This window comes from Notolabrus celidotus, chromosome 16 (assembly GCF_009762535.1).
Source record: "Notolabrus celidotus isolate fNotCel1 chromosome 16, fNotCel1.pri, whole genome shotgun sequence".
NCBI classification, from domain to species: Eukaryota; Metazoa; Chordata; class Actinopteri; order Labriformes; family Labridae; genus Notolabrus; species Notolabrus celidotus.
The window spans coordinates 22704429-22727603 of NC_048287.1; the positions used below are offsets into that span (position 1 = coordinate 22704429).

At 40.3% G+C, this 23175-nt stretch overlaps 2 protein-coding genes across 18 annotated transcripts in view; both read left to right on the top strand.

Moving 5' to 3' along the window:
* Positions 1 to 11348, top strand: part of ubap2l (ubiquitin associated protein 2-like) — a 32313-nt gene extending 20965 nt beyond the window's left edge. For 6 of the 16 annotated variants that reach the window (XM_034705636.1, XM_034705635.1, XM_034705634.1 and 3 more), the window contains 13 exons: positions 218 to 257; positions 377 to 569; positions 720 to 786; positions 1057 to 1387; positions 1808 to 1896; positions 1995 to 2048; positions 2168 to 2249; positions 2577 to 2794; positions 3598 to 3703; positions 4917 to 5042; positions 7891 to 7958; positions 8096 to 8320; positions 9863 to 10180. In XM_034705636.1, coding sequence (XP_034561527.1) covers positions 218 to 257; positions 377 to 569; positions 720 to 786; positions 1057 to 1387; positions 1808 to 1896; positions 1995 to 2048; positions 2168 to 2249; positions 2577 to 2794; positions 3598 to 3703; positions 4917 to 5042; positions 7891 to 7958; positions 8096 to 8320; positions 9863 to 9958 — 1695 coding nt within the window. In that variant the 3' untranslated portion in view covers positions 9959 to 10180. Of the gene's footprint in view, positions 1 to 217; positions 258 to 376; positions 570 to 719; positions 787 to 1056; positions 1388 to 1807; positions 1897 to 1994; positions 2049 to 2167; positions 2250 to 2576; positions 2795 to 3597; positions 3704 to 4916; positions 5043 to 7890; positions 7959 to 8095; positions 8321 to 9862 lie in introns of all 16 variants that reach the window. The other 10 variants (XM_034705647.1, XM_034705649.1, XM_034705648.1 and 7 more) reach the window with 4 other exon arrangements.
* Positions 11349 to 15478: 4130 nt separating this feature from the next.
* hax1 (HCLS1 associated protein X-1) lies at positions 15479 to 20335 on the top strand. Of its 2 annotated transcripts, none has more exons than XR_004634406.1 (7): positions 15479 to 15668; positions 17520 to 17779; positions 18723 to 18913; positions 19008 to 19071; positions 19166 to 19313; positions 19422 to 19542; positions 19905 to 20335. XR_004634406.1 is itself a non-coding variant. In XM_034705653.1 (7 exons), the coding sequence occupies exons 1-7, from the start codon at positions 15604 to 15606 to the stop codon at positions 19979 to 19981; spliced, it is 912 nt and encodes a 303-aa protein (XP_034561544.1). In that variant the 5' UTR covers positions 15483 to 15603; the 3' UTR covers positions 19982 to 20335. The 2 variants fall into 2 exon arrangements, 1 of the variants encoding a protein (XP_034561544.1); XM_034705653.1 differs by having other exon boundaries at positions 15483 to 15668; positions 19166 to 19299.
* Positions 20336 to 23175: the final 2840 nt, after the last annotated feature.

A 23175-nucleotide genomic window follows, 5' to 3' on the forward strand; every position in this document is an offset into this window, starting at 1 on the left:
AACATGTCTTATTAAATATACAAACCCTTCTTTAATGTTCAATTATTTGCAGTAACTATTAAGGTTTAAAAAACCTTTTAAAGAGTGTCCTGTTGATTTGATGCTAAACCCTTAACTCTGGTGATTATTAAGAGAGCCAACACCCCTTCAACTTCTTCTTATTAATGACCTGATTCCATAGACACCTGTGAGCTCACTCTCATTGTTGTTTTTACAGAATGGCTATAGTTCAATACAAGCAACACAAGCCGCGGAAGGTGAGTGTCTCCTTATATAGTTATTTTATTTAAATCATGGTTGAAATAGTCGCAAACATTTGCAACACGAAACTTATCAACTCACAATTTATGATCTCTCTCTCTCTGTCTCTCTGCAGCTGCAGCAGGCTCTGCAGTCAAAGCGGCCTCTGATTCGGCCTCGCAGGCGTGCGTCTCCAACATGGGCACTTTGACTGACAGCAGCTCAGGCCCCGCCTCCATGCTGACTGCATCCAATCAGACATCCCTTAGCGCTCTGGGGCACAGTGAAGACATGCCTCCCAGCACCATCCCCCCTCCTCAGCACAACAAGTGAGTTGTGGCTAAATTAACTTTCTTAATAAACCAGGAAATGAGTGAGTATCTTCGTTGACCAAAATCTGTGGGGGATTAGTTTTCATAGATGTTGGGTGATTTGGTGACATGTGAGATATACTCTGAACCTTGCTGTCATATTTACAGCTCGCACCCATCACAACAGAACAGCCTAGTTTCATCTTCAGTCCGGACATCCAACTCGAGCTTACTGGTAAGTTCATCTTGTTTTTCTGTGAGAATCTATCACAAGGATCTGGTTTATTGTTCTTTCCTATGTGAAGACCACTGAGAGAAACTGAACCAGAAAGGAAGTATGAGTTATCTCTACTTGCTTATACTGTGGAGTTTATACTCTCATTTCTCTGAGCACTAAAGAAGCTGCATTTCCAGACAGACACATTAGATGTTGATTCACTCTAATGGAAATTTAATCCAATCAATCCTAACCGCATCCTTTATCTTCTTCCTTCCATCTCTGCAGCATCCCGGCGTAGATGGCGACTCCAGCCTGCACTCTTCCTCCTTCCCCTCCTCTGTCTCAGCTGTGCAGTCTTCATCAGTCCCCTCCTCTTCTTCCTCCGTGGCTGCTGCAGCACAGGTGTCGCTAGGCGGCCCTCAGGCCCCCTTAGTGGGCTCCGCAACGGTCTCAGCTCCCTCAGGCCTCGGCCCTGTCAGCAGTTTGGCCATGGGACTCAACGCCGCCTCAATGGGTGCTCCAGCTGCAGCCGCCGCCACAATTTCACTCTCCACGGCAGCCTCAGCCATTCCTTCTTCAGCTTCCTCGTCCGCACGAGGCTCCGCAGCATCCTCAGGTGAGACACAAGCACAGACCAATCAGTAGAAAGATCATTTTTTTCCTGACATATTCTGCGCAATAAAAGTTCCCAGTTATGTTGAAACACCTTTATTCTGAAACAGCCATGTCAGGAAATGGCATGATTTCAGCAGTCGTAGCTCAACACAACTCAAACAGGAGATGTCTAAAAATACAAACAGGGAAGCAGGAGAGGAGCAAAAAGTTAGATCACACAGATTCAGGTAGAAGATACCGCTAGACTGAGCATGCATTCATGTGCCTCATCCCCTTTTAACTTTGTAATACCACGATATAAAATATCATCACCAGAGAAAGTTAAGAAAAATACTGTAACATTAATTTAAGGACATATTGTCTACCCCTAAAATGAATGCCTGTTTTCAATGTTGTGTATGTCTTTCTCTTGTGTATACAGGGAAAGCACCTCCAAACCTGCCACCTGGAGTGCCCCCTCTACTGCCCAACCCATACATCATGGCCCCAGGACTACTGCACGCCTACCCTGTAGGTTCCTGCCAATGGTTCAGGCAGTTTTTTGCACAATCAGTTGAGTTGATCTTATAAACGTATCATGGTAACACAATTTTCTCTCTCCATTTCAGCCTCAGGTGTACGGCTATGATGACCTACAAATGCTGCAGACAAGAATACCGCTGGTGAGATTTGTGTGTGTGATAAGTCCCAAAGAGCTGCTGTAGATAACACAGTAACAACTCTGTACCTTTAAAGCATGTATTTTTAAAATGTATACTCAATATTTGTTTTCCCCTTTCAGGATTATTACAGCATCCCCTTTGCAACTCCCACCACAGCACTGACTGGCAGAGAGGGCGGCCTGACGAGCAACCCTTACTCTGGTGAGCAATGATGGTTTAAACGGGAGCTGACACAGTCTTAGCTGCACATTGAAGAATCTATATGAGCTTTCTTGAAGAAACATTTGACATGGACCTGTTATAATACAATGTTCCTCCAAAAAGTCAAGTGGTATAGCAATGAGTGTTTTCTTTATATGGCTGTTAGTAAAATTGAAGCCACCCATTGAGGTTTTTAAAAGTGATGCTTGATCACACATATATAGTCGGGATAGAACAATATTTTTTTGCAACAGCCAGTTGAGATTTTTCCATCCAGAGCAGGTATGCTTGAAAATCTTCTCACTTTGTTCTTCTCACTCTCTGCAGGCGACTTATCGAAGTTTGGTCGAGGTGACGCCTCGTCCCCAGCTCCAGCCACCACATTGGCTCAGACGCAGCAGAACCAGACGCAGACGCATCACACCACACAGCAGCCCTTCCTTAACCCTGCATTACCGCCCGGCTACAGCTACACAAGCCTCCCTTACTACACTGGCATGCCGGGCCTGCCCAATACCTTCCAGTACGGACCTGCTGTGTTTCCGGTGAGGACATTTAAATACATAGAGAACTGTATGTCTTTAATTAAGGTGCATTAAGGTGACCAGCTGAGGGCACCAAGACAAAGACGAAGACCACTCAACAAAGATGACACCATAGAAGCAGAAAGATAGGCGGGTTTGATTCCTGTGTTGGGCCCTGGCTCATGACTCTTCGGTGAAGACATTCTCTGACCAATCAGTGGCCGGCAGTCCGTCGACGAAAACTGGTATCTGACACGAGGTACCCCGCCCGTGGAAACGCAACACATACCAAGTAGAGTCGAGTCAAGTCGAGTAGAGTAGGGCTAAGACGGGCTGGTGGAAAAGGGCCGTAAGCGTGGAGGAGATTCAAATGGTGCGGTTTTAGATCATGCTTTATTTATTTGAAGATGGATTTACTGAATCAACACTTGAAAGGAGACAAGACCTAGCAAACCGTTTCAACACTGCTTTAAAACCATCTTAAGTCCAGCGATACTCTACCAATCAGAAACATTCCGCATTGCAGGCCCCGCCCCCCAAAGTTCCTGGACCTAATGAAAGTACCACCCACAAAGCAGGGACTTTTCTTAACCACCTAACTAAATTTAGACCCTGATTCTTGCGATCAAAAAGCACCTCTAGTGTCCTGCTCTGCTCTCAATGTCAAAGTAAGCTTCTTTATTACGTTGTAAGGAAATTGAGTTTGGAGCAGGAGCAGGATTTTAACTGGTACACTATTTGTAAAACTATGCAACAAAAGGATGGATAATCTTTTGTTACTGTACGATGGTAACACAACAGGCTGTTGTCTTATTCCTATCCAGGTGGCTCCTACCTCGTCAAAACAGCACGGAGTGAATGTCGGCGTGAATGCATCAGCCACACCCTTCCAGCAGGCGAGTGGCTACGGATCCCATGGATATAGCACTGGTGAGGCACTGAACTTCGTTTAAAGTGGCATGTTTAAGAAAGGGTCGTACGGATCCTGCCCTGCATACTGAAACACCAGTAATTCAACGCTGATTCTCTCCCATTGATTCCTCATCGGTGTGGAGAGCACACTGTCTGGCCTCGATCTCTGCGACATCAGCAAACATAAACACGATGCTCGGTGTTAACGGCGTGAACTACTGACCTCCAATGTAAACCACGAGCTGAAGCATGAGTAATGCTGAGGTGTAGTTGTCTGATTTTGGAGATTCATCTGCATCTTGTGCTCAGTTTTCTTTGAAATGCGAGGGACGTGTCCCGATCATGCAGATGTCACTTTTGATTGAATGGCTTCTCGTGTTGAAATAAACGGGTCTGCCGTTTAAACCCAGCGGAGAAGATATGACAGGTTTGCACAGCGGCACCTGGCTCTATGGGTTTATATAAGAGAGGGGTTAGATTATGGGTCTCCTGCTGTCTTCCATAGCTTGCTTTGTTCATTTTCAGAAAGTGAGTTCACCCTCCACCACATCGCATCACATCCACCTGTAACACATCAGCAAATGGAGCACCCATCATCCAGCCATAGGACTCTCCTTAGAGCACATTTCCCTTCAACAGTCTCATATTCTTCCCAGTGGCTTTCTGGTACCTGCTCACTTTATCACATTGATTTGCTTTACCAGGGGTTTCCTACATGAGTTTTTGTTTTCATACTTAAATTCATTGCTCAATATCCACCCATGTGCAACACCTATTTGCTCTAAGCTGCACCATCTGCTGCTTTCTGCCATCACCCGACTCAAGCTCACTCTCCAACCCCTCCCCTCCCACCCACACACACCCTGCCTGCCCCCTCACTACCCCCCACCACCTCCCCTTCAGACCTGGCTCAGATAGTACTTGCAAATGATGTTGGCGTTGATTCTGACCCACCCTGCTGTACCGGATTGACAGGCTTCACCACACAGGACAATGCATTTGGTGTCAAAGTTCAGATGTTTGCAGTGGAGTATTCTGTATCAGTTCAGCATGCTCTCTGGTGGACTTGACACTATCTGCATTTTCATAATGTGGTCAAACCCGTCCGTTTGGTGCACAGTTTCAAACAGAACGCCGTGTATAATTTGCAACGGCTATCTGAGGCAGGTCTGCTTCCCCTGCCTGGTGTGTCTAACGCTGTGGGCTGCGGCTGTGTGTCTGACTGTTGCAGGCTATGAGGATGTGGGCCAGGCTTCAGGGAGTGGGGATTTCTGTAAAGGCGGATACGGCACTGCCGTGAACGCCGCCGCTTCTGCGCAAAACAAGCCAGCCAGCTCTGTCACCGGGCCTGGAGTCGGTGAGTGCCGCCACATGCCAGATTAAAAAACAAGAAAAGGATAATTAAAAGAAAAAACAAACCCTGTCCCTCCCGTCTTCCTCCTTGTGTCACCAATCATCATTCTCCCCCTTTCTGCTCTCGTTCCTTCGCCTCATTGCTGATGAGCTGAACAGTCACAATACATCCGCTTTGAGACAGCCCCATGCAGCCTGCCTCTCTTACAAGCCTCGTCTGCCATTCTTTGTGTTACCTCTTCTCCTCCAGGGAAACTCATCATCACTCCAATCTGGTTTGGAATATTCTCAATACAAACGCAGCATAATTATCTTTTCTAGAGTCAAAAACAGGGCTGGTCACAAAGAATGTGGCTTCCCTGAAGTGATGAGTTTCTCTGGTGGAAGCTGTCCTGGTTTCTCTCTGTGTAGCTTGCTCTTCATTCATGTCGTCATGCTGGTGTGTCGTTCTCCAGAGTATCAAGTTTCGCAGCCTGGTGGGTGAAGCGGGTAACAAAATATCACTATCACTGGATCAAACAATGCTGTGCTATGTACATATGATTGGATTTTTGGATTCATCTGATTGTTGCTCTTGCAGACATGCACCTTGTTGGTTTGGAATAATGGCATTTTGTTATGTTTGTCTCCTGCTTGTTTAGTCTCCCTGACCAGTTTCATAAAACACAGACGCTTCAGTAGCTTCAACTTAGACTCACTCTGTGCAGGAAGTGTTACCAAAATGTTACCAATTCAAAAATAACAATGTTTAGACTAACAGCACTATACAGGAATTAGCATCTTTGAAATTGATAATGATGTGCAAAATAATCCCCCAAAACCTACTACAGAGTCTCAGTTTTGCTGTTAATGGTAGGTTGCACAGAGTCTTCACTCTGGTTTAAATCAGCAGTAAAAGATAGACAGGTACTTGCAATCAATGGATCTCAAGTGTAGCAAAATAACAAGATCCACATTCAGATTTGTGAAGTAAAAATGCAAGCTTTGTCAGGTGTCTCCTTTTGAGGAGAGGGAAAGAACTTCTAAGTGGCTCGTTGTTGAAAGGAGGTAAGAACATTCATTTCTGATTCATACCTCCTACTGAAGTTAATGGCTTTTTTTCTGCATACACCAGAGCCTGCTGAGACTTGGTCAGACTATAAATGTACTACAATAGAAACTTAATTTCTCACTGTACAAAATCTTGCACTTGTTGCTGATCACTCTTAGAGGTCGTTCCTTCTAAAAACAAATGGATTCTGCTTATAAGTAGGGATGCACCGATCCTACTTTTGCGGTCCCGATACCTGGTCCCGATATAGATACCTGGGCTTTGGTATCTGCCGATACTATCCGATCCCGGTATTGATTTAACAATCTCTATTCCTTAATGTGAAGATAAAACTTAAGAATCTTGTTTTGGAAACTTCAGGCTTTTCTGACTTTTTAAACCGAAATAAAATAAACATTTTTAAACTGGCAGTATAATTATTCAAGAGATTATAAATGTGTACCAGCAGTTTGGTGAGTTAATCTTCATAACCATCTAATATTACAATTCAACTGTAAACCTCAGCAGTGGATAAGACATGTTCAGGTAGGCTGGGGTTCAGGCAGAGCAGTGTCAGAAACATTATTTACATGATGGTGAACTGTACCTTGGTTCCAAGTGCTAAACCAGAGGGTGGAATCCCTTTATTTCAAGGATCCGGAACAATTAAATCCAATAACCTGTCTGTTTTTTCACACTTTGAATCCATTAATAGAAGGTTTCTTGCTTCTTTGCAGTAGGCTACAGCTGACGTAAACTTCTTCCTTTGGGCTCCCATTATATTTTTAAGCGCAACTGCCATCCGTCCAAACATTACCGCTGCACATGTTGCAAGTTTCCGGGGGAGTTGTTAGCAAAAGAAGCGTGACATGCACCTAAACTGCAGGGCCTCTGAAGTTATCCTCCATCATGCTCCACCGGGCAAAATGCACAGACCGGCTGGCACTGATGACGTAGGAGACGCACAAGGCTGTTGTAAACACAGACGAAGCATAGAACTGAGATGAATAGATTTGCCATATAGATCGGCACTATATTTCGGCGCCTTATCACCGACAACTGATCTAGCTTTTTGAGTCCGATCTGGCCGATATCCGATACCAGGATAGGATCAGTGCATCCCTAATCACAAGCAGTAAACAAAGATGGAGCAGTAGGAGGTCGAATGATTTGTTAGATGTGTCATGCACTAGCTATAGCATGGTTTCCTCATGTGATCACTTTTCATCTCATGCTAGGGACTTAAAGACACTAACGTTTTGCTGTGTGGTTGGCACTAGAACTGATCCTTGAAAGCATGAGTCTTTCATGTTCAGTGTGTCTGTGTGTGTGTGTGTATGTGTGTGTGTTTGAGAACTCCACTTGACCCTGTTTTGCATCTCTATGGCGCTCCAGGGGGGTCAGTGTGTGCCAGATCAACCACAGCAGTAACCACCAGAAACAGTCCGATATGCACCACTGTGGCTGACTGGGACTGATACGCTGCCACACCATCTTTCTCACCTCTCCTTCTTCTCTTCATTTCATCCCTCTTCATCTTCTCGCTCTTACTTTTTTCTGCAGTCCTCACTGAGAGGATATTCTCCTGAAATCATCTATGACTTAAGCTGACATAGATGTGACATTTCCAGGCTTCTAATTTAAGTCTCTGATACTTTGATACGACATGTTTTCATGTAATCATAGAATAAGTTGATGATGCCGGGTAGAGCCTTTCTATAAACATGTGGCTGGGCATGGTTTGTTTGGTCGGTCATCCTTGACACGCTCTGCTTTCCAGGCTTTGGACTAAATATGTCTCTTGTCTCCTCTGTCTCTGCAGGAGTCTCTGTAACGTCAAGCAACACAGGGGTACCAGATATTTCAGGGTCTGTTTACACAAAGACACAGGTAATTACAGATTGTAAATGTTAACGTGAACACATTGAGTGTGAGATATTTTGACCTCCATGTGTGCAGTAAAAGTGTATTAAAGTCAGTTTTTGTACTCACTGCGATGTGACCAAAACACCCTGCTTTGTTGACAGGTCTGTTCTTTGTCTGACTTGTTCCAACAGTCGTTTGAGAAGCAGGGTTTCCATGCTGGCACACCGGCAGCTTCGTTCAGCCTGCCCTCAGCTCTGGGGAGCGGGGGGCCCATCAACCCTCCTGCTGCAGCTGGCTACGCCCCGGCCCCCTTCATGCACATCCTTGCACCACACCAACAGCCCCACTCTCAGATTCTTCACCACCACCTGCAGCAGGACGGACAGGTAGTGTTTGTGATGTGATTGTTGTGTTTATCTCCTGCTGTCAGTGAAGGTTACCTTCACAGGTTAGTTACTTTTAAAGTCGTTACTCGATAGATTACGCAGCACTTGCCTGCTTAGCATGTGTTAAGTCTTCATCTACTGTCACAGAGCTCACTGACGAACATGGGCATTGTTAGTCGACACTGTAACTGCAAAATAATGATCTACAGGTAGGGTTGCAAAAGGGTGGAACATTTTCATTGTAAGTTAAGCTGGGGAATTTTGGAAATATTCCAAATTGGAAATAATGGGAATTTATGGGAATTACCTGGGAATTTAATGGAAAGGTATCATATCCAAGCATAAATATTTATTTTATTATAAGCTGACATCCATCCAAAGTAATACAATTAAAACCATTAAATCCAGTTAATTCCCACGGAAAGTTTCCAACTTTGAAAATTCCTGGAATTTTGTAACCCTGTCTACAGATAGACATACCAAAGCATTCTTTATCCCTGTGTGACCAATATACTATTAAGAATGCAGAGAGATAAGGCGCTCTATAAACTAGCTAACACAGACGTGCACTGTAAGGACCACAGGTGCAGCGTTTCCCCTCCCACAACTATTAATGTTACCTTAAGCTGAGCTCAACTACAGCAGAGATTCAAAGCAGGACAATAAACTCTACCCGGCTAAAACAGATGCTTCAAGAAAGAGCTACACTGATGCATAGAAACAGCAGGATGCAACGTCAACAAAACCCAACCAATTGTCAGGAAGCGAAGATTGTTTAATGTGTGTTTTGAATGTGTGTCAAATGACAAAACAGAGTTGAAAAAGTTGGACACACATTGTCATTAAAAAAAATTGCCAGAGAGCGCCCCCATAAAGGTCTGTGCCTTTAAATATGGTTGTGATCTTTGTTCTGGACTTTAAGGGAGTTCAGCCTTTAATTAAAAGTGAAACGTTTCATGTATGGACGCTACTTTCACTCCTTCTTTCAGTATTAACAGCCAAAATACACAGTATGAAACAACCTTTACCCAGCTCTCTTTTACTGCTTTCAACCCTCAGAAGGATTAGTGAAAATCCCTCCTACTTAAGGAATTATGTAGTTGAGTTGTTACCATGGTTGCTTGAATAAATAAATTCATTGGCTAATTTAGATTGAAATTAAGACTTGCTGAATTTAAACAGCCAAAATACGCAAAGCAGTTTTCTCCATGCTAAAGTCACATCTGTTTAGAAACACTAGGGTCTGTGAGAGAAAAGCTCCCCAGTTCACTGAGACCAGACAAAGTGCTGACTCAGCCTGATGAATACAAGGACTCAAGAGTTTTATTGATATCTTCCACTGTGATACAAACAAACCACACCACACAGTGTTTTCATGTGACCGCAGATCCATTCAGAACTTCTGCAATCACACCAAAGAACTTGTCCCTAACAGATGAATCATACATCGCATATTTGTAGCTTCATAATGTCACCGAGCAGCAGAAGTAAATACACAGCATGAACTACCAGCTCACATGCTCTCTGTCCTCTCTCTCACAGAGCGGCACTGGACAGCGCAGCCAGAACGCCTCCATCCAGCAGAAGTCTCAGATCAACAAGTCGGCATACAACAGCTACAACTGGGGGGCGAACTAACATCAGCTGTTGGGGCCCCATGCACCCACATCACACCATCTACAGAAGCAAAGAAGGGGGCTCATCACTCCTTCTGCAAATATAAACTCCCTCCTCCTGCAGAGATCCCCCCCCACCCCCCCTCCCTAAGTCTCTTAGTCCAGCACTCCTCCTCGAAGCTCTGCCTGCAGTCAGAGGAGGTGCTGTGCTGAGAGAACCAGCACTGTAATGTTGCATGGATGGGGGGAGGGAGGGAGGGAGGGAGGGGGGCAGGGAGGGGCGGGCTATGAAGAGAGGGGAGACAGGAGCTTAATGGTTATAGAAAAACACTGTCAAGGGGTGACATATTTGAGTGTTGGGAATTTGTATCGTGTTAACAACCCCGCCCCACCCTCTTTTTTCTTTCACTTGTATGTAACATAGAACTGTTTTCTAAAAGAATGAACGTTTCTTGTATGGTCTCCTTTTTTCTTTTTCTTTTTTTTTTTTGTATTTGCCCCGTTTTTCTTGCTGATGGGGAGGAATGAAGTTCAATCTGAAGGTGGGGGGACAGGCTGGTTTTGTATTTCTCACCCTCAGCTCCCCATTCCTTAGTTTTGGAGAAAACTCTTCCCTCCCACATGAGACACCCAAACAATAATTTGCTTAATTGCAGTTTTGTTTTCTTTTTATTATTTGTCATTTTAAGTTTGAAGAAACAATTCTCTAAATCGGTAGAGTTGTGAAGTTTATTTTTTACCAAATATAGATATATATAAAGACATATAAGCGAGCTCACTGGCTTGGACTGTGAGGAAAGTGTGTTTGTCATGTGACTGCGTGCATGTTTGTATACACGGGGGCCGCGGGTTGTGTACTGTGCTTTGTTTTCTTCCTAGCACAGGGTTTTTCATTAACCGACATATGTACAGTAACTGTTCCCATGAATTATAAATATGCCGCATAAAGGTCCCACCTATTCTGCAAGAGATGTTGAGAATGATTTCATAGGCCAATACACACCCAGTCTGCCTTCCAGTGTGTTTTATTTTTCTTTCTTTCTGAGGCCCCCCACCTGCTCCCCCGCTCCACCACCTGTCCCCCATTGTAAGGAAACCTGCAACATTGAATACTGATGGACAGAATTGTACTTTGGGTTTTTTTGTCAGTGATTTATTTTTCTTTTTGTACTGTGCGTTTTAAAAAATTTAAATGGATAAACTTGTCTTGTACATATATGAAAAAACACAAGTACTGTAGTTCCTGTTTGTTCGATGGCTTTCTCCTTTTCCTTCTCGAATCCTTGCAGACTTGTTAGCTTTTTGTTTCATATATTTTTTTTATTTTGTAAAAATATATAAATATTAAGTAAATAAACAAGAAAAAGGCATTTTTCATCATTTTGGATGTGAATGTCTTTTAAGAAACTATATTTGTTTCTCATGTGGCTTCTAAATACAGCAGCATCTCTTCCAACTGTCCGACACTGATTCCCAGTGTTTGTGTGTGTTAATAATAATAATAATAATAATAATAATGATACATTTTGTTTAAAAGCGCCTTTCTTAACACTTAGGGCTACTTTACAGAGGGATTAAAACACAATGAATAAAATAACACGATAAAATAAATAAAAACCACAAAGTAACACCAAGTTAAAATGAAGCAGTGGAAATTAAACAGAGATTGGAACAGATGGGTTTTGAGTTTTGATTTGAAGAGGGGTAGAGAGTCAATATTTCTGATGTCTGGTGGGAGTTAGTTCCAGAGTTGGGGAGCAGAGCGACTGAAAGCTCTGCTTCCCATGGTGCTGAGACGGGAAGAGGGCACAGAGTGGTGGAGGAAGGAGGAAGACCTGAGGGAGCGAGAGGGGGTGACAATGTGGAGGAGATCGGATAGATACAGGGGGGCGATGTTGTGGATGGCCTTAAATGTATACAGGAGGATTTTGAAGGAGATTCCAGATTTGACCGGGAGCCAGTGAAGCTGCTGGAGGACGGGGGTGATGTGGTGAAAGGAGGGGGTTCTAGTGATGTTGCTCAACACTGGCTGTTCATCAGCTGATAGCTTGACATGCTCACATCCTGATACTTGATATCAGCAGTACAGGGAAGTGACAAACACTGTAAGGAGAAGCATCTGCCTCCAAGTGTTTGGCTTGGCCAAAACCATCTGATTTTGAGACTTCAGTGTTAAAGGCATGAGTTATGTAACAGCCAGCTAACACACTTAATGCAGACTTTGTTTCTACTTGTTTGTTTACTAGACTGAAGGGCACTGTATGCATCTAAATAACTAGTTTATGATTGAAAGCTGGCTGCTTAATGAGCTGTACCAGTTAATAATCATATTTCAATATCTGGGTGAGTTCAGTGTTAAAAATGTATAATAAAAAAAGTCATAATTTAAATCATGATTAAACAAATACATTGAACTAGTTGTATTTACTTGAAATACAATATTAATCGTATTTATAGAGCACTTTTCAAAAGACAGGCCCCAAAGTGCCTTACATGGGTAGCAAAATACAACCAGCAGATCATGAAATCACAAGACACGATCGAGAAGTAAAAAGTATTTTAAAAAAGACAAAATTCATTTAAAAGAACTCTAAAGGAATACAATTATTTTGAAATATTAAAAATCATTAAATTCGATAAAGTAAATAATAGTTATAAATCAATAAAATAAAGGTCAAGTAAAATCAGGACAAGCTGTGCAGTACAATAATGTTTTCAGAAGTGTTTTTCAGTGAGGTATCTGTTGTTTCCCAAAATGTCTTTATGTTGAGATCTTCACATTTTGACTCTAGAGACATAAATGTCTGTGTAACGTGTGATTATGCAGGTAATATCTTTTATTAGAAAAGTAAAATGAAATAGGCTACATTAACTTGAGTTGGTGAGCAAGTACAATTTAATTCTATCCTTGAATTATGAATGCAAGGGATTTTTGCAAAAAGTGATTTTCAGTGTGTTTTCTCTAAAGTATTTTTAGTAAGTCTACTTTCACCATCACTGGAAAGCTCTCCTGCACTAATGATGAAAAATTACTTTACAAACAGCTGACCAGATTTCAAGAAACACATCAGCACATCGGAAAAGATTTCCTCCAGGTACACGCCTGTTCATTCATTTCAAAATTTGCTGTCACACTACCAGTAAATGTCCCTCATAAAAATATTATTGGTAAACGTGTTTTGATAAGATCTAGTAGAGCATCCTGTCACAGGATTGTATGTTTCATATGTTATATATTTTCTCTTTAATCTCTTATCTTTGGTATAAAATTCTGGCTTTGTTTTATTTATTTTTATTCTCTTGTTGGTTTTAGTGTTTTTTAAATTGTTTTACTCCCTTTTATCTTTCATAGTCTACCTTTTTCTTCTCGTTTTCTTTTTCTTTTGCGGCTCTTATGTTGCTTTATTTCCTACTATTCTCAAAAGTTCAAAGTCTTCTTTATTGTCAAAAACTGCAGTATGCACAAGACATACAGAGGATTTGATATTTCTCTTTCAGACCCTAGCAACGAAAACAACAGATAAACATAGGAAATAGCTAGAAAAAGAGAACTAAAGAGTAAGCTAATAAAAATTATAAAATAAAGTGCAAAAACAGTGAAAAAACTTTGCTAAAGTGCAATTTAAAAAAAGGATGTATTCATTTTTAAATTTTCTAAAAATATTCCTCACATTTCACTTTTTCTTTCTTTTATTTTTTCATTCTAAAGCACTTTGTTACCCTGTTTTGAAAAGTGCTATATACAGTGGGGTGCAAAAGTTTGGGCACCCTAAACAAAAATTGTTGTTTTCATCTGTATTTTATATTTCCTTCAGTGTGGTAGCTTGCTTCTTTCATATCTTATAGCTGACAGAAATACAGACATTTACAGCAGCATATTTATTGAGTTAAATCAGGTTGTACAATAAATTCTGAAACAAAATCAGACCAGTGCAAAAGTTTGGGCACCCTTAAACTTTCTTATGTTTGAGCGTTGCTAGATAGCCTAAAAAGACTGATTTCACCATCTAAACATTGGAATTAGTTCACTGAATCTTCCACAACAAATTCAAATACAACAACAGATTTAAAGGTTAAATTTGAGCAACTGTTTCTTATCCCTCAGTCTCTAATGTGACTTGGCAACATGGGAACATCAAAACAGCTCTCAGATGACCTAAAATTGCAAATAATACAGAAGCATAACTCTGGAGAAGGCTATAAGAAATTATCCCACAGGTTTCAGTTCTCTGTGTCAACTGTGAGGAACATCATAAGGAAATGGAAAGCTACTGGCACTGTGGATGTGAAGAAAAGATGTGGCAGACCAAGGAAAATGACAGCAAGACAAGAGCGAAAAATGGTGAGAAAACTTTGCAAGGACCCACAAACACCCACCAAAGAACTCCAGGAAGATCTTACTGCTGATGGTGTCATGGTGCATCGCTCCACAATCAGACAAAGATTGCATGAGAAAGAGCTTTATGGAAGGGTGATGCGTAAGAAGCCCTTTCTTACTGTAATCCCCATCACAAACACGCTCGTCTGACATATGTCAAAACACATGTGGATAAACCAGATTCATTCTGGAATAAAGTGCTCTGGACATATGAAACAAAGATGGAGTTATATGGGCACAACCACATGGCGCAAGAAGAACACAGCATACTAGAAGAAGAACATGCTCCCTACTGTAAAGTTTTAATGTAAAGGAGGGTCTGTTATGCTTTGGGGTTGTATGGCCGGTACAGGCACTGGAAACCTTGTTAAGGTGGAAGGCCGCATGGATTCGGCCCAATATCAACAGATTCTGGAGGCAAATGTCCAAGAAGCTGAGGCTAAGGCACGGTTGGGTACTCCAACACGACAACGATCCTAAACATTGTTCAAAATCGACAAAGGATTACTTAAAGAAAGAAAAATACAACATTCTGCAATGGCCATCACAATCCCCAGATTTGAACATAATAGAGAATTTGTGGTATGACCTGAAGCGTGCTGTCCATGCCAGTAGGCCCTCCAATCTCACAGAGTTGGAGGCCTTTTGTAAGGAGGAGTGGTCAAAAATCCCCCCAGCCAGAATCCAGGGACTTATCCAGAGTTATATGAAACGTTTACAGGCAGTTATATTAGCAAAAGGGGGTGCTACTAAGTCTTGAAGTCACTGAAGGGGTCGGGTGCCCAAACTTTCGCACCGGTCTGATTTTGTTTCAGAGTTTATTGTACATCCTGATTTAACTCAATAAATAAGTTTTCATCCTGAAAATGTCTGTATTTCTGTCAGTTATAAGATGTGTGAGAAACAAGCTGTCACACTGAAGGAAATATAAAATACAGATGAAAACAACAATTTTTGTTTAGGGTTCCCAAACTTTCGCACCCCACTGTAAATCAATTGTATTATATTATGAATATAATTATTGTCATTATAGTCATTAAAGTCAGAATTCTGAGATTAAAGTCAGAATTTTGAGGAAAAAAAAGTCAATAGTAACACTAGACGATAAACTCCTCTGCGCATGCTTTCTGCCATATACGGTAACGTAGCGTGACAACGAATTGCGTCATTCTGAAGTTGCCAGAACGCTTTACGGCACTGTCGCACATACTGCTGCTCTGTTGACATACTTGTACTCCTGTGCGTATTCACAGTTAGAAGTAGTCATGGTTTGGACTTTTTTTCATTAAATGAGTGTTTTTGACTTATTCCGCGGGTTCTTTGGGGTTCCCGGAGGTCATTATCGTGGCCGAAGGTAAGTTCATGTTGTCAAAGTCGTTTAGATTGTGCAGCTTTCTCTCGGCTAAGCTAACAGAAGTTGGTTCCTCACTTGCACGCTGTTTGGCTGCTTAAACAGCTTTGGTGATGAGATTAACTTTCTCTCTGCCAGGGTGACAACAGGGGTCCCTCAGATAGCATAGTAGCTGTTATACTTAGGTTAAGAGTGACCTCTTGAATAATTAGATTGTGTTCTTTAAAGACTATTAATGTCACAGCCAAATAGTGCCAGCTAACCTAAGGCAAGATCTAATAATTAATGCATCTGATCTGTATATCATACTGTTTGGATCAGGGATCTATGGTGGCCCTGAAAGACAAATTTACTAAAGATGAAACACTTTTACAAAGTTGGAGACAAATTTACATTTTGGAAAACATTTTTCACATTTTATAAAACAAAATGACATTAACAAAACACTTTTACCAAGGACAAAACAAATTTACATTTTGGAAAACATTTTTCATATTTTATAAAACAAAATTACATCAGCAAACTTTTACCAAGGACAACACATATATGGGTCCAAATCCATTATTTTCTTTTGAAATAATTTGTTATTTTTAAGACATACATCAATTGATTCTAAAAAACCTGCTTATTTTATATACAATTTCAGTACAAATATTGAGATTTATTTCATTTTTAAGTATCTCAAACCCTGAAAATGTCAGCTGGCGCAACCCTCTAAGCAAGTGAACTGACTTAAAACACTATAAAAAATGTATTTTAATAATAAAAAATTCAAATTAAAACACCATGGCATGATTTTACATATAAGAGCTTTGAAATAAACATAATTTCATAAATATCAATAGTTAAAACGCACCTAAGGTAATTTAAAAACTTTTGTCCAGCAATTTGCATGTTCTCAAATGTCAGGGTGGCACCACCGTACTCATCGACCTTTTATTTTGAAAGTAAGTATAATAGTATAGTTATTATAATAGTTATATTATATAGTTAATATAATAGTTATAATGGACTTCAACATATGAAATCATTCAGAGGACCCTACTAATTGTCACGGCTGAGTTAAAAGGTTTGTAGATGTCTCTTAAATAATAATAGAAAAGCTTTTATCAACTTATAGGTGGACGGTAACACTTTCCATGTCAGGTGGTACAACCAACCTAAAACTGTAAACATTATATGTAAAACCTGGCCAATAGAATGCAACAATCCTAATATATATTGTAAATAAAAAATATACTCAAAATACAAATGTGTAAAGAACTGTAACCACTCTAAGGGATACTTCCTAAAAGTTTCAGTTAGAACAAATGATAGGTAAGTACATATATTTTGACAAATATCTGGTTGCGCCACCTGACATTTATTGGGTGTTCAAGTTAAGAAAAGGCTAAAAAAAAAAATACAGTGGTGTCCAAATGAAACTGCAAATGTTCAGATGATTCAGAATGTGATTAATTTCTGTGCTATAAATAACGCATTTTAAGATGGAAGCTTGGGGCCATAAATAAATGGACCTTGGGCCGCGATTTGCCCCCGGGCCGCACTTTGGACATGCCTGTCCTAATATGTAAACCATGTCTATCTCTGTTTGGTTTCTCTCCATCAAAACAAACTAATTGACCCCTCACACGATCACTTCCGGTATTCCCTTTCTGTAAAAATGAAATGTTAATTTGTTTCAGAAATGGTAAAAGTGTTCCGTCGTTTGCAAATTTGTTTCCTGAAATGTAAATTTGTTTTGTCCTTGGTAAAAGTGTTTTGCTGATGTAATTTTGTTTTATAAAATTTAAAAATGTTTGTAAAAGTGTTTCATCTTTTGTAAATTTGTTTTGTCCTTCTGGGCCACCATAGGGATCCCTTCTTTGATGCAATGACTCATGATGATGACGATGATGACGATGAAGAAGAGGAAGACGACGGATTCTACAATGAGAGGTTCCACGGGGTCCGGCAGGACCCCTTTGATAATGACTGGAGGTTTGACTTCAGCTTTGGACCAAACGGGATGAGGATCGAGGAGCCTCCGGTGTTTGGCCATGTCCTCAGGGAGATGGAGGAGATCTTCTCCCAGCTGGGCCGCACGGACGGGCAGCCAGAGTCCGGACACTTTGGTATGAAAACTGCGCCGTTATCCTTACATACATTATTGCCTCTTTGCTGGCTCTGGAAATTGTTATTCCCCAACATCCAGTCCTGCTCGTCTTACATAAAGTCTCTAAAATAGTATGGGAGGTAGAGCCTTCAGTTATCAGGCGCCTCTCCTTTTGAATCATCTACCAGTCACGGTCCAGGAGGCAGACACCCTCTCTACTTTTAAGAGTAGGCTTTAAACTTTCCTTTTTGATAACACTTATAGTTAGAGCTGGCTCAGGTTTGGACAAGCTCTTAGTTATGCTACTATAGGCTTAGACTGCCGGGGGAACTGACACACTGGGATCATATCTTTCCCTCTCTCTCTCTCATCTCTCTGCCTGTCACTTACTTTCCCTGTCCCATTAAAGTTACTAACCATAGACCTTTTTAGAGTCCCTGAGCTCCCTTGTCTCATAGGTTCCTCTGGCATAGACAGCCTGCTGCTGTGGCCGTACTACTATCTGTCTCACCACTGTCATCTCTCTCTCTTCATCTTCCTCTCTCCCTCTTTCCAACCCCAACACGGTCTCAGCAGATGTCTGTCTAACATGAGTCTGGTTCTGCTCAAGGTTTCTGCCTGTCAAAGGAAGTTTGTCTTTGCCACTGTAACTTGCTAAATGCTGTAAAGTGCTCTGCTCATGGTGGATTAAGATGAGATCAGACTGAGTCCTGCCTGTAAGATGGGACTGGATCTTATCCTGTCTTGATGTTGGGTCTTTGTTAATAATATAACATAGAGTACGATCTAGACCTGCTCTGTTCGTGAAGAGTCTTCAGATAACATTTTTTGGATTTGGTGCTATATAAATAAAGATTGATTGATTGATTGATTGATTGATTGATTGATTGATTGATTGATTGATTGATTGATTGATTGATTGATTGATTGATTGATTGATCAACCAAGCTCTTCCGTTCTAGGTGTGCCCATGCTGCCACCTCCTCAGGATGGATCAAAGATTACTGAAGGCATATCCAGCAGGAACCCCCTGAGAGACTTCATGCTCAAATCCCCTGACGGCAACACACAAGGATCACCTGCAGAGCCCAGAACTGACCGCCACCCTTCTGACGAGTCACCAAGTGTCCATGACTGGACCCCTTTTCCAAAAGTGAATATCTCACACTCAGTTTTTTCGTTTCTCTTGCAACATTAGGTGTCATTGATTACTATTATGTAATAACTGCCTTATATCTGTGTAATAGTTCAGTGATATTTGGAAAAGGGGGCCACCGAAAGCTCCAGAAGATGGGCGGAGAGAAGACAGAGGTAACTTGTATTTTGAATCATTTAGCATGAAAACTTTTGGACACATTATTTTCCAGATGTTCCAACTTATTTTCCTTGCATCTGTCCTGTCAAGATCTAGACTCTGCAGTTTCCTCTGGTGGTCTGGATCAGATTCTGACGCCACCTGCTGGTCAGGCACCAAACCAACCCAGAACCAGATCTTTCTTTCAGTCAGTCACCGTCACAAAGGTGGTGAAGCCTGATGGGGTGAGAGAAACAGTGTATGCTGGTTTTATCATAATCCATAAAGATTTAGTAATTTATTTTCATATAACTGAACACAGTTTGAGTCCACAAATCAGCTAAAGGTTGGTTGTGTTTTCTGCCAGACTGTGGAGGAGAGGCGTACCATTAGAGACGGACAAGGTAATGAGGAGACCACAGTGACCCGTTCAGGAGGTTCGGGTAACCTTGAGGATTCAGACCACCACACTGGATCCCATACACCAGGTCAGTGTAAACATGGGGATTATTCTTAAAGCTGGGGTTGGTAGTCTCGGAAAACTAGCATGAATTTGAATGTAGCATGTCCTCAGGACTCCGTCTAACCCCCCCCAATTTTGGGACCCAAAAACGGTGATTGGTTGGTGTTTTCCCAGGTTAACTCCGGTTGAAGATAGCACCTTTTTTAAAAAAAATTTAAAGAACACATTATGTATTGATTGCCATCAGGACATAAAGATCATTTTAACCAGTATAACAAAAAGTGTATCTAAATCTGACTACCAACCCCAGCTTTAAGTCTAGGTTGTCCTTATAGAAAGTTATCTAATTTTAGCTTTGTGTGGTTCTAATGACATTTTTTATTTCAGGTAGCCAACATCCATTTTCAGACATGCGTGATGATGACTCGCTGTTCTTCTCCAGGTTCTTTCGAGGGTTTAAGTAACCTGTAAAGAAGAATACAGTGAAGGATATTCTTTGCTTTATCCGTCTACAAGTGCTTCCCCAGAGCTGTGAGTTTGCAGATTTGTAGGATTTATCAAAATACGCATACTTGCATGTCCTTTAATTGCCAAAGTGAAAATGTTGGAAAAGGATCTCCTAAAATGATGGCAGGATTTTAAACAGACCACAAGAGTAGAAGCTGCCACTCTTGAAACCTTGTGATTTTTAGGAATCGGGACAAATCAGGGACTACATAATTCACTGTTAGATATTTTATTTTTGAACACTTTTTTGTAGAATAAGCCTGTATTGATTTGTGTGTGATTTGTCAAATAAAAACTTAATATATTCAGGAGTTTTATTTTCCTGTTGTTTTTGACCACTTAAAGTAAACCTCCTGACTGTTTTGAATAAAAGCCCCCAGAAGATTGAGTCTGCAGACTTAGAAGCTTCAGATTCAGGACCGTGCTTTTGGGAGTGTTATTTTAAACCAAACAGACTATATATATATATATATATATATATATATATATATATACATATATATATATATATATATATATATATATATATATATATATATATATATATATATATATATATATATATATATATATATATATAAACATACAGTTAAGCCCGAAATTATTCATACCCCTGGCAAATTTTGACTTAGTTACTTTTATACAACCACTACATTTTTTCTTGATTGGAAATGACACAGGCGTCTCCCAGAAGGTAATAAGACAAAGTACAAGAGGCATCATTGTGGAAAAAAATATTTCTCAGCTTTATTCACATTTGAACAAAAAGTGGCATGTCAAAAATTATTCATACCCTTCTCAATAATCAATAGAAAAAATAAATAAATGATGCCTCTTGTACATTGTCTTATTACCTTCTGGGAGATGCCTGTTTCATTTCTAATCAAGAAAAAACTTGCTGGTTGAATAAAAGTAACTTTAAATCAATATTTGCCAGGGGTATGAATAATTTAGGGCTTAACTGTATATATATATATATATATATATATATATATATATATATATATATATATATATATATATATATATATGTGTGTGTGTGTGTGTATATATTTTAATTTCTTTATGACTATTAATTAATTGTATTTTATTTTACTATTTTTATTTTATATATATATATATATATATATATATATATATTAGGGAGATAAGTATTGTTCTGTTCTATGGTCTACTGAATAATGTGAAAAAAAATAATTATGGCTTGTTTTAATTTATATTTTTCTTCGACTATTTGAGATGCACAGCACTTTGTTGTTATTGCTACTTATTATACATTTATTTGCTTTAGACTGGTTCTCAGTGTTGATCAATCACTGTACATTTGCCCTAATAAACATTAATAAAAAGATGAAAAAAAAGAGAGATGTGAGAAGGGCTATGACCAAATATGTTGAACAGATCAGCAGTGTAGTGACTACGAAGAGCCAAAAACTGCTGAGAGGCTTTTATTAGCTAGCTAACTACTTGTTAGATGGTTGTTAGCCTTGATGCTAGCAAAAAAATTCAGTTGGGGTTGGTCGTCACATTCTCTTTGGGGTTGGTTGTCACATGTAACAACCAGCCCCTATGTTGGCAAAATCATGCATGGTGAAATTAGTTGGAGTGGGCAGACCCTACATTTGCCATCACTGTAACTCAGACAGTGACTGCATGTAGCCTAGTCGAGTAGGCCATTATTGTTCGGCTTATTTGTTTTGTTCTTTATGTTGTTATATAGGCTGGCCTAAAGATGTGTTTCCTGTTCATGTTCCTTGCTCACTTTATGTTGAGATGCATTAAGGTATGTAGGCCTATCACTTGTCAGTGCAATTAAACTTTCAAATTTAGTTCTGTCTTCTTGCCTTTTTGAGAAGATTTTTCCCATTACAATACAATTGTGACAACCAACCCCGTAGTGTGTGACAACCATCCTGTGATGGGGTTGGTTGTCACAATGTGTCAGAGTACCTTGCCTCTTTGTAAAAATGAGTTGGAAAATGAGAGAGATACACATTTCAAGCCAACACCTTAAGCTTCAATTTAATGTAGGGATGACTATTGAAAGATGTTTTGATGATGAGCAATCATCAAAACAGTAAAAAGTGTGACAACCAACCCTGTTCTCCCCTAGTTGTTATGTGCAATAGATTTTTTTATTGATAAGAGATTTTAAAAGTAAAGACTTGTAAAATAGAGGATCGGACTTAACATACATCACAGCAGCTTCTTGTCCTCAAAGGTCACCGTTGTTCCCGGAATTTCACCAACAGGAGGACTGATAAAGAGGCTACATATCGCTCAATACTCCCATTTCAACACACTGTTCTTTTCAAGATATTGCACTGGAGTGGACTTCTAACATCAGACACATGGAAACACAGTAGCACCTTACAATATCATAACACTGACAGTCATTACAGCTCGTTCTGTTCCCGTTGTGTTCTTGCACCACTCCCTGTTTCTATCAAGCTGACTTCAGTCTTTGTTCAACCAAATTTAAACAAGTGTATCAGCTCCTTATCACTTAAGATCTTGTATCAAGTTTTCCATTGATGACTGCAGTCCACCTTTTCTCCTCCCTGTTATTCAGCGTATTCCACTTTAACTCCCTGATTCTCTCTCTCCACTGTGCTTCAATCTTTCACAAACAGCCTCCTTTAAATGATTGTGTCAGTGTGACCTCAAGCATTAGTCATTTTCTTTGAGCTCAATTAGGCATCTACTTCATAAAAAAAGATTGATCATTTATGTTCAGCTAAAAATGAAGAATTCTGAAAGCTCTTTCATGTGTGAAATATCAAAAGGTCAGGTTGCTTTCTTCATGTTCTCATCAGAATGTCTTCAGGAGGAGTGGAGATTATGGTACCTCAGAGCTTCCCTTTGAAAAGGAGAAGACTCCAACTTCAAAGGCTGTTCTGCCAAATAATTTAATGAACAAACAGTGATTATACAACGTGGGGATCACTCTGTCTTATATGTAGATGCACTCTTGGGAAGAGTTTTCTCTGGTTTTAAATAATAAAGATGAACATTCCCTTCTTTTGTTTTTTTTCAACCAGCAACATGTTCCAGAAAATCTTGCGCAGGGGGATGTTTACCATTGTGTTGTATCATCTCTTCTTTAAACTTATATTTTTGGGGTATTTTAACCTTTAATGGAAAGGACAGC